This window comes from Pseudochaenichthys georgianus, chromosome 3 (assembly GCF_902827115.2).
Source record: "Pseudochaenichthys georgianus chromosome 3, fPseGeo1.2, whole genome shotgun sequence".
Classification (NCBI taxonomy): domain Eukaryota; kingdom Metazoa; phylum Chordata; class Actinopteri; order Perciformes; family Channichthyidae; genus Pseudochaenichthys; species Pseudochaenichthys georgianus.
Genome location: NC_047505.1, coordinates 27,488,407 through 27,500,276, shown reverse-complemented (window position 1 = coordinate 27,500,276; position 11,870 = coordinate 27,488,407). Strand labels below are relative to the sequence as shown.

General features: G+C 36.7%; 1 protein-coding gene across 1 annotated transcript; it reads left to right on the top strand.

Moving 5' to 3' along the window:
* The first annotated feature begins 5,045 nt into the window (after positions 1–5,045).
* On the top strand, positions 5,046–9,944 carry psmd14 (proteasome 26S subunit, non-ATPase 14). The gene is made up of 11 exons (XM_034102452.2): positions 5,046–5,171; positions 6,246–6,301; positions 6,815–6,886; positions 6,997–7,116; positions 7,306–7,376; positions 7,590–7,740; positions 7,822–7,929; positions 8,320–8,394; positions 8,478–8,603; positions 9,549–9,611; positions 9,770–9,944. The coding sequence occupies exons 2-11, from the start codon at positions 6,254–6,256 to the stop codon at positions 9,866–9,868; spliced, it is 933 nt and encodes a 310-aa protein (XP_033958343.1). The 5' UTR covers positions 5,046–5,171; positions 6,246–6,253; the 3' UTR covers positions 9,869–9,944.
* The last annotated feature ends 1,926 nt before the right edge of the window (positions 9,945–11,870 follow it).

Here is an 11,870-nt window from a genome sequence, read left to right as displayed (position 1 = left end):
CAACAGAATATATTACATTACATAACATTGCATTTAGCTGACGCTTTTATCCAAAGCGACTTACAATAAGTGCATTCGTCCAAGAAGATACAAACTTGAAGAAAATAGAATCATAAAGTACATCAGGCTTCATAGAGCTAAAACATTTCAAGTGCTACTCAACTGGCTTTAGATAAGCCAGTCCTTTATTAGTATATAAGTGCTTTGTTAGTCATTTTATTGCTCGAAGTGAAGTCGAAAGAGATGAGTTTTTAGTCTGCGCCGGAAGATGTGTAGGCTTTCTGCTGTCCTGATGTCAATGGGGAGCTCATTCCACTATTTTGGAGCCAGGATAGCAACCGACGATGATATATACAATAATTAGGAAATATGCAAATTGATATCTCAATATTTTTACAATAATGATTCAATCTATTTGTCGTGCAAATATTGGTCTTTCTTTGTTAATTTATCGAGTAAGTGATCTTAACTTAAGTTACAATGCAACAACATAACAATATCATACAACACATTAACAATACGTTATGGTCCAACGCATAAACTTTTCAAACCTAATTGAGGAATTGGACTGGCATGCAGTGCGACCATACAAAAGATTTTACCTAAAGGATATAAAATGATACACAGCTTTTATGTAGAGTATTTTAATGTAATGAATTGGTGCAACACATACACAACACACACACACACACACACACACACACACACACACACACACACACACACACACACACACACACACACACACACACACACACACACACACACACACACACACACACACACACACACACACACACACACACACACACACACACACACAATCTTCAGGGCTTTATATCAAGTCAGTGTCCTTGTATGACATTTTTTTTTAATGTAACCTTTTCATGTTATGCTGTATTTCTATTTTTGGGTGAAATCTGGCCTTTCATTTTATACATAAATGACAGAAAATTAGACGGAAGAGTCGAATGATGGGCACCAAATATAGCCAGACAAAATTAAACCAAGACAGTGCATCACAGGGAACGCAGTTTAACCACTATAAACGGATTGGTAAAGATGCAGCAGAGAAAAAAATGCAATTTAATTACAGCTAGACAGACATGTGTGTGGTCCTATAGAGATGTTGTATTTAAATGTCTAGGTACACATTTCCCTTTCACTGTTATCTAATTAAACTCATTTTATATTCACATACGAACACTTAAGCAGTGCTTGCCCCTAGCAGCCATCCTGCTGGAGATTTATAAAGCGAGCCTAAGTCCAAATCCCATCAGGGTGCTGGGAAGCTCTTAAAGCATCACATTTCTCTCGCTTATTTCCTCCGCTGGTAGGATTACGGTTTCATGCTGGTGTCGTGTTACAAGCTACCTCTGATGTTAATTGAAAAGTCCAATCATTCCTATCTGAGTAATCAGCTGCAGTAGTATTTAGATGGTTTCCTGTGCTTGTTGTCACCCAGTTTGGGAGTTATTGTTTGATTAATCCATTGGATCAAATGTGTTGTAAACTGCCCTTTTTGTGGGATTTTATATAGGATTTAAACGGAAATACACTATATTTTACATTTAAGCTGCATACATTGTATCATTTTGCATTGTACTTTTAACCAGCTCAGCTTCAAATTAATCAAATATTGAATCCTTCGATTGATCTGTGGCCTTTGGGACATTTATCCATTGTTTGTCTGGGTAATTTATCAAAAAGCTGCCTCTCTGTTTCGAGCAACAAAGTGAATAGGTTTCAAATTGTACAACTGGGAAAAAGTCAACCAATCACAGGCAGAGCTGAATTCATTGAGATAACCCAGTCAGCAATAATGATGCACACTTTGTCTACTTTTGGAGGGAAGAGAATGACAGTTTTTCCTGTATTGTTTTGGCTTGGATCAAGTTGTTGCTTACATCAAATCCTTTATTGGTGAAGTGTCAAGATTGCAATCATACAACGTTTATTATATACAGAATTACCTCTAAAATCAGATGTAATATTAATAGGTTACAATTAATGAGGAAAAAGTAGTTGACAGATAAAAGCTCATAACATTTATCAAGTTTGTCTGTTCCCATCTTAACAAAAGTTACATTTAAAAAATAGAAATAAACGTATGAGAATATAAAGTGTTAAATACTGAGGCTCTAAACTGTCTGGTTCAAGTTTATGTTCTTTAAGAATGTGTTAGAAAACTAATGTTAAAGTAATAACGTTTAATAAGTAGGATTACTTCGATTAAGTAACTGGATAAGTTATGTTACACATTACTTTTTAAGGAGGGTATATGTAAATACCAACCAATTGCATTTCCAATAATACCTTATTAACTGATTATTATTACATATATTCATAGGTTCACTCAGGCTGGATCTCAAAGGCCATAGAAATGTTTCAAACCTATACGTCAAGGAAGTGCATCCTGGTTACGACTTCTGAGTGGTGTTGAGGTGGGGAGAGGTCTTGTGGGTGGGGAGAGGGAGGGGCTGAGGAATGTGGATGATTATCTGCCCCTTCTTCATCCACTGAGGAATTAGGGAATTTGACATTCTTGTAGGTGAGCTGTCTGTAACCAGTCACTACTGGTGGAGATTGTCCCAGCTCCTCTGCTGGAGTGGCAGCTGTCTGGCTGTAACACTTGAAGACAAACAGAGCTGCTTTTTCTCAATCCTGTGATGGTGTGGTTCCGCTCATAGTTTGTGGCTCCTCAGGGAATAATGAAATGCTTGCATGTTGAAATATGAGAAACCTTACAAACATCACAGCCATTTTCATTCGCTTTAGGATTGAAAGAGCGATGCTGTATCAGTGTTTTTTACAGAAATGACACCAGTACAGGAAGTGCTAGAAAGAAAAGTCAGGGTGCATCTTTACATTGATTTAAAAATATCCGTTGTGTCCAATCCATTGATGCACTTAAACTATTAACAAATAAAGCACATTATGTTAGCTATAAAGATATTTCACTTTATAATAAGTGCAATGATTTCAAGCATGTTTGACCAAAATAAATAAATAATGAGGCATAGACCCAACAGAAGAATATAACCCTAAGGTAAACTCCAGACTGTTGTCATCTTTTACAGAAACAATATTATAAGTATCAAGATAAACTGTTATTTTACATGTTATTGTTTATTCTGTTTTATTACGATGTTAAAGCTTAACTTCTTCTTATGTTTCTAATTTCAAGGCTGCAGATGTTTCACTGCTATATAAAATTAAACCGTACTTTAAACACATAATTTAAAGTGCCTATTTGTAGAGAATAATAACCTAGAACCTAACTAATAGTGATATAAGATAAGCTAACTTAATATATAACGGGATCACTTAATATATATACAAATGTTATCCTGTAGTTTATTGTTGTGCAGCAGTTGGAGCATAACGTTGGATAAAGAACAAATATATAAAGTGTCTAAAACAAAACATAAATAACACATTATTAAAAAAGTTCTAAAACAAAATGTAAAATAGGTCAAACATTTAACAGGTTATATGTAGATTATACATAAAAACATGTATTAACATGTGTCAGCAGTTACATAAAAGCAGTCGTTGGCAATGTAAATCGCAGTGTTGGAAGATGAACTAAGATCCTTTTCTTAAGTAAAAGCACAAATACTATGTACTTAAGATATTCCACTGCAAGTAAAAGTCCTGATTTCAACATTTGCAGAATGGATCCATTCTTTTCTTAAGAGTATTTTAGTGTTGTTGTTGGTCAATGGGTCATTCTACAGAAAAGGTGGAATCTGGGTGATACAAATCTGCTGAAATATATTCCTTCTAAAAACATCTAAAACCTGTTAAATAGCAATAACTAACTCTTAACTTGATGAATCCACAACAAGTAGAGCTTACAATATTTTTATTATTTTTATACTTTATAAGCTTATTTGTATAGGAATGTCACTGGTGTTACGTGTTACCAGGAAGAAGAGTAACACCAGTGACAATTTGGAGAAAACACTACCATTTTAACAAAATGGCTGCAATGTGTCTTCAGTCAATATCAAAATAGTTTAACTCTTCAATACAATACATTTTCCCATTCAAATGTTCACCCCTAGGGCTATGCAATGAGTAACACTAATGACAGACAGACTTGAAAGACGCATGTACATTTTGAAGATAAAATGACACCTTTAACAAACAAAGTAAGAAGTATCTGACTTTCCTTATGTCTTTGTCCACTGAACTGCCTCAAATGATCTCTTGTTACAGGAGGCACTTCAGAGACAGTACATTATTTCAAAATAAAAGCGTTTTGTGTAGCAGTAACACCAATGACGTAATGTTGAGTGACTGACATTTATTTTATATTATTAATAGTAATTTAAGTTTTTTTTTTTTACCATTTCAGTGTTATATTTAATGCTTGTAAATATAAATTAGATTTATTTATTGAAAAAAAAATCTTTTAAATTAAAACTATAGGATCCACTTCCATGTATGATCAAAGTGAACTTGACATTTTAAATAAATTGCAATTTACGTATAAAACCATTTTTTATTTAGTACCATTGCAAAGACAATCTCTATTTATTCAATATATATAATGAATGTGAGTATTAGGTCAACGTCATGTATTTTGGTGTCTGCAAAAGTAAGTGACAGCACTTCCACCTTTTCTGTAGAATGACCCGTGGACAAAATGTAGATACTCAGTAATTTGTAGTACACGACTGTATTATACCATAGCATATTGTGTGCTTTAATACGTACTGTGAGTGCGAAAATAAATGTAGTAGTGTAAAAAGTATGATATTTGCCTTATAGCAGAGTAGAAATATAAAGAAGCATCACATGGAAATACTCAAGTACCAGTAGGCTACCTCAAAAGTACACTACACAGTTAATGTACTCTATTTCATTACACCACTGGTAAATCGTGTATCTCAGGCTACACCAGTTTATATATAAAGAGGAAAATCACGCAAATAAATGCAAATGTAGACTTTATGACATAAAATAGTGCAAGTTAATAGTTGTATGACAGTGGCGTCCCCTTGTGTTTGGTGTTGCAGTTAGCAGTCGGGCGACAACATCATCCGTGCGCCGGAAGTAGTTTCTGTACAGGACGACAGGAATCTGGCTGATTCATTGTTGGTTTGATTTGACTGAAGAAAGAAACACAGACTTTTCTAAAAACCCGAAATATCTGACAACAGGCAAGTAGACTTATATCTTAAAACAGCCAGTAGCCTTCATAAAAGACGGTGAGATGGAGTCAGTGTTGGTCGTTGTTGCTGTGTTTCTTGTGCGTGATGACAGAGGCATAGCATGAATAAGCTAACTTCAAGCTAAATGCTAACTGCAAGTTAAAGTACCGAGCGATAAAAGACCCTCGTTTGCTAAATGTACTTGTAATTTTTGAGCTGAACAGGATAAGTGATACTTTAAATGTTAGATCATTGATGCTGTCGGACCCTTTATACCGTGTTTGCGTGACTACGGGTAAATTAGCCAACTGAAGCTAACTAGCGGCTAACGTACATTATATTTACGATTTATTTGGGTCCTAAAATACTCCATAATGTCTCTAAAATGAATTAAACTGCACCAGGACTTAAAAGACACAAATAATGAGAATTTATATAAGTATGTCCAATATAATATCCAATCTACTAGGCTATAATGTAAACATATTTTAGGGAACCCATCTTATTTATGGATTCCCGATGAAACGCTTGTCATTATGAGGTCTAGGACAACACTATTTCAGTCAATTTTAAAGAGAAACCAAAGAAAATCCTAGCACATACGACATACCCTTAACCTTACAAGTCATTCTTTTATTTCTCTTCTGTTTCTTTTGCACCGCATTTGTATTGTTCTATTGTTTTGTCTTTTATTTATGTTGCATTGTTGAATGAGACTGGGGCTTAAGGTTTTCACTACTATAACAGCACTAGCTACTGTGCATATGACAATAAAGCCTTGAATCTTTGAAATCATAGCTACACATTTAGTTAATTGTTTAGTAAAGTAAGTGGGGTATTTGACATTTATCAAGCCACATGTTATGAAACTATGATATATTTCAAAAGAAACAAGCTAATTCTGGCTTGTGCCATGAAATCTTTGTACGGATGTGTTCTTCTTTAAAATGCACTTTTGATATATTAATTTTCTTACACTCTAAAGTCTTGTGAAAATTAAAGTTATCCTTCTAATAATTGCAGATTGCCTGTCAGCTGTATACTTTAAGGAAAACTCATGACCTCATTGTGTTTGTTCATCAGATTTCGATATGGACCGGCTGCTGAGGCTCGGAGGGGGAATGCCAGGGCTTGGCCAGGTAACACAATTTGATTTGTCCATACAATAATACAAACATCTGATGGTTTCTATCAGAACTTCGGCAGAAATTAGTCCTGGGGCCCGTGCTTGTTTACCTTTTTAGATTTGGTGCTCCAAGTCCAAAGATGTCCCCAGTGCAGCCTGGTTTAAAATCTAACGAGTTTTCCTTAGTTGCATTCAACTTGTATACCCTAATACTACATTTAAGCATAAATGTATCAATGTTTAATATAATTAAAATAGGTTAAAGAATATTTGTGGGCCAGACAAGTAATGTCCGTTATATTAATAGTAAGATCAATGTATATCTGCTTCAATCCCAAGTCAGCTCACATCTTGACACACATTTTGTGTCCATGCCAGGGTCTTTATGTAGTGAATCAAACCATATCAATGTAAACGCATTATACATGACACAAATTACAATTCTAAACAATAGTAGGGTTGTAGTGATTATCTAAGCAAGTGCTGTATTTGAAAGGCCTCAAATAAACTCTGCTCCTCCCCTCAGGGCCCCCCAACAGATGCCCCTGCTGTGGACACGGCAGAGCAGGTTTACATCTCCTCTCTCGCTCTCCTCAAGGTAATCCCACATCATCTGCAATGATCATTGACTTTTATTAATGGTTATACATTTAATTGTTTGTATTTAAAATAACACTCCTCTCTTTCTCTGTTGTTTCTCTTCATTAGATGTTGAAGCATGGACGTGCTGGTGTACCAATGGAGGTCATGGGACTGATGCTGGGAGAATTTGTTGACGACTACACAGTGCGAGTGATCGATGTGTTTGCCATGCCCCAATCAGGAACAGTACGTATTTTATTTCATGTTGTGGTTATGCCCCTTATAATGTCATTTAAAAGTTGATTTATTCTTGTTTGATATGTAGTTGTGCCTTGTGTGTATGCATGCTGATTATGACAATTGAATACAGGACAGTGTATGGTGCACACATCTGCCTTGGCGCTTTATTACAAAATGAACGTTTTAACCTCTCAGGGTGTGAGTGTTGAAGCAGTGGACCCGGTGTTCCAAGCCAAGATGTTGGACATGCTGAAGCAGACTGGAAGGTAAAACTCCATCACAAACCTACAGTCGCAGTAACTAGAAAGATACTTTGTCAGTGATGTGTACATTATTTAACAACTTAAGTGTAAATCCAGAGCTGTTTTAATAAAACAACAATTATTTTTGAAATGACATGTCTTTTGCCTACGTAAACCCTTCTGTGGATACCTTTTTAAACATATTAACTTTTTTTTTCCACCCTTGTGGCTCATCAGACCAGAGATGGTGGTGGGATGGTACCACAGTCACCCTGGGTTCGGCTGCTGGTTGTCCGGTGTGGACATCAACACACAGCAGAGCTTCGAGGCCCTGTCAGAACGCGCCGTCGCTGTGGTGGTTGATCCCATTCAGAGCGTCAAGGGAAAGGTAAAGATGGAGAAGAAAGATTTTGAAATTACCTACTTTTCGGTAAACTGGTCTAATGTGCACCCCCCCCCACTTCTTCAGGTTGTTATTGATGCCTTCAGATTGATCAACGCCAACATGATGGTGTTGGGTCATGAACCAAGACAAACAACATCCAACCTGGGTCATCTGAACAAGCCCTCAATCCAGGTAACGCATTGAACACAGCACCATCCCCTCCGTTCAGGGTGGATTTCTTCTAAAATACCTGGATATGTTCCCCCCCCACCCCCCTCTGAACAATACTTGATAATCAACAACGGCCAGATAAAAACATTTGACTTGTTTTGTTGCCATCAGCTGTCAGATTAACAGCATATCAGGCACCATATCGTTATGAGTACATTTGGTCTCATTTCAAGCCAAAACTAAATAAATCTTGAATCGGACTATATCCTTCACTACTGCTAAAGATACAAACCGCATTGCATCACAACAAAGTGGAATATGAATTGTAATGTTGTGGATTTTACTGTCAGACCCCAGAGGTTATGCATGTTATTGCTTAATGTATTTACCTTGAGGTTCCTTATGTTTCAGGCTCTGATTCATGGACTGAACAGACACTACTACTCCATCACCATCAATTACAGGAAAAATGAGCTGGAGCAGAAGGTTTGAGAAAAACTTATTACAGAAACATTTATTATTATTACTTTTATTAACAGAACATAACCTCAGCTCTTATTGTTGTTCAGATGCTGCTGAACCTGCATAAGAAGAGCTGGATGGAGGGCCTGACCCTGCAGGACTACAGCGAGCACTGCAAGCTCAACGAGACCATCGTCAAGGAAATGCTGGAGCTGGCTAAGAACTACAATAAGGTACAACTTTTTAGACACCCAGCAAACAAATATATGGAAACTACAATATATAAAAAATATTCAGAGGGCTTGACTGGCCTTTAAAACGGCACACAACACATGCGGTTTTGTTTTTATTATCTAATGTTTATAGTACATTTGACTTTAAAATGTTAACATACAATTTAATAAAGTATTCATTGAGCTTCTTAGGACCAACTAGAAGTATGTGGCTGTTTCTTTCCTTTTTGCTGTTTTGGGTATGTTTCTGGGTGTCTACTTTATACATTTATTTATACATTTTTTACTTTATAAGCTTAAGCCAGATCAAAAGCAAGCATACAAGAAGAAACTGCTAAAAAAGGTGGACACAGGTCTAAAAAAACTGCAAATAGCGGTGAAAACGTGTGTTTACAAACCGCACCTGATGAATCCTACTCATTGTGCCTTTTAAGAAGGCTTAGTATTCAGTGGTTGAATGGCAGTTTTGTGACCAAATAAAATCACTGCTCAATCATTTAATTCCACCCTGGACTCCGGTGCATCGGCCAGAGGATCAATGAGTGACTTTCTGTTGTGTGGCTTTACGGCTATTAGACCTAATGCAGTTAGAATCCCATCATACTAATGCTGGTACACACACACACACACACACACACACACACACACACACACACACACACACACACACACACACACACACACACACACACACACACACACACACACACACACACACACACACACACACACACACACACACACACACACACACACACACACACACACACACACACACACACTGTATTGTCTTTATACACGATTCCTAGGGCATTGTAAGACCTAAAACAAATAAACAATATTTCTGTAACGCAATATCTGCAAAAGAGTTACAAATAAGCATGCATGGGATGCTCCTGGTGTGCTCCCACAACATATGAAAACATCTTCGTGTTTCCACCTCAGGCCGTTGAAGAGGAGGACAAAATGACCCCAGAGCAGCTGGCCATCAAGAATGTTGGAAAACAGGTAAAGATGACATTTTAATCTTCAGATAAAAACAATCATTCATAGTGTGTTTCTTTGTTTCAATATGTGTCAAACTGCTTCAATGTCAGTGAAAGAGAGTCTAACACTTCATAACAAATCCCATTGATGATGTTTGTCCTAATGTTCTGTCCCTGCAGGATCCCAAGAGGCACTTGGAGGAGCACGTAGACGTTTTAATGACTTCCAACATCGTTCAGTGCCTAGCTGCCATGTTGGATACCGTAGTTTTCCAGTGACGGGCCCGTGTGTACAACTGTTAATATTGCAACCCTTGTTTTCTTTTATATAAAATAAATGTATGATTGAAATGAAGACCTTGGCATGAGTGATTCTTTTATTTAAACGTTACAAGCAATAAGTTGCATAAATCTGTCAGTGCACATCATTTGTGCTTAAACCAAAATATAGTTTAAACAAATGCACAATTGACAGAATAATTTCACTTTAATCTAGTGTTTGTGTTTATCTGAATGCTCATACAATTCTTAAAACACGGGGGACTACTTTTTCTTTCTTTCTTATAGAATCCAAATATTGTATAGGACATTTTAATTAAAATCCTCTAAGAGCATCTTCCTGATGTAATACCCGTCATAACCACTAGTGGGTGCAAGAGTTACAAACTGACATCAGAATCAGTTTTATTCCCAAGTAGGTGTGCACATATTGGGAATTTGCTTGGGTATAAGTGGTGCATACAGAGACACAGAAAGAAGACTACGTAACCAAAAATAAAAAGAACAGTACAATTATAAAAGCCAATTGCAACAAATGAAGAATAATGACAATATTTACACTAAATATGGTTATGTAGGAAACTGAGTGCAGTAAAACGTAATAAAATATGACAATACTATAAAAGTTGTGATCATGTTGTTTTTATGCAACTCAGGGTTGCTCAACTAAATGCTGTTGTAGCTTAGTCCATAATTCTACACACTAAAAAAAACTTCACTGAACAGAAAAAACGTTATGCATTCTCGAAGTGCATTTCATTAAGTTCAATTACATCAAATAACCCTTTTATTCTCATATAGACTTGTTCATTTAATTAAAATGTGATATTATAGGAACATTTGATGTGTCCTACCTTATCTAAATCACCTCTACAGACCTTTTTGTTATCTGAATGTTGTTGCGTAACAGATGGCAAGACAAACTTCAGGGGCAAACATCAGAAAAACCCATCCTCTTGTTTCCTGTTTCCACTCTAGATGTTTATGTTCCACTTTGACCCTATTGTACATTGACGCACTGTTTGCTTGTTCCTCCACTGATCCTGTCTAAATATGAAAACAAGGACTTTCTTGCACTTTATTTGTCCCTGACGTATGCAGACATTTGTGATGATACCATCGGAACATTTAGGGAAAAAAGCTTTTCAGCAAAGTAAAAAATGTCCGTGAAGTTATGCAACAAATGAAGAGGTGAGTAATCAGCAGCGAAGACCTACAAGAGCACATTCTAAATATGTCTACTGAATTGCAATGATGGCAGTTTTGAATTAGTTAATTTCATAAAGGATGGGAGGGTAAAGATTTTAACCTGACACAAACATTCCTTACTTCTGGGGATCTTTCTGAACAGAATTCTCTGCACGCAATATACTTTGAAAATGCTCCGGGACACCCCTCATCCAAATGAGCACAGATGATCAAAAACAGTTTTTCCAACGGAGTGTTTTCTTGTGAGAGAAGTCGTGTTCTCAAAGTGGAAGCAGAGTCAGCCAATATCCCTCTCACTTTATTACAGTTTGAAGGGGGAAACGTCCATAATGGGTTTACAGGACCTCAGCCAGAGAAGCAGCTCAAATTGCAGTCACTCCTGAGAGCACGGAGCATATGGTCTTTCTCCACCCTGTCCACTATATACTCACTGGACACAGAGTTAGGACAGATGTGGCCCCCTGCCATTTCATCAACCTGAAAAGTCTTCAGGTTACATCATTTACAAAACATCTTTGCAACCCACACTGGAGGAAATTGGGTCTCTCTTGGAGCACACTGAAACATGTAAAAATGAAGGGCTGTGAAATGAAACACCCTTCTTCAAGCCTTTGGGAAAAGCAGGCCCCACCATAGTCCAATTCATTACTTAATGTGGAGACATCACTTTCAAAAATATGTCATTCTAGATCATATTAAATGTATGCTAGAGAGGACTGGGTTGTAACTTGGCGTTTTGTAGCATATTCAAATGTTGATTTGAAAATCTGCCAAAACTGTTTTCGTAGAATGG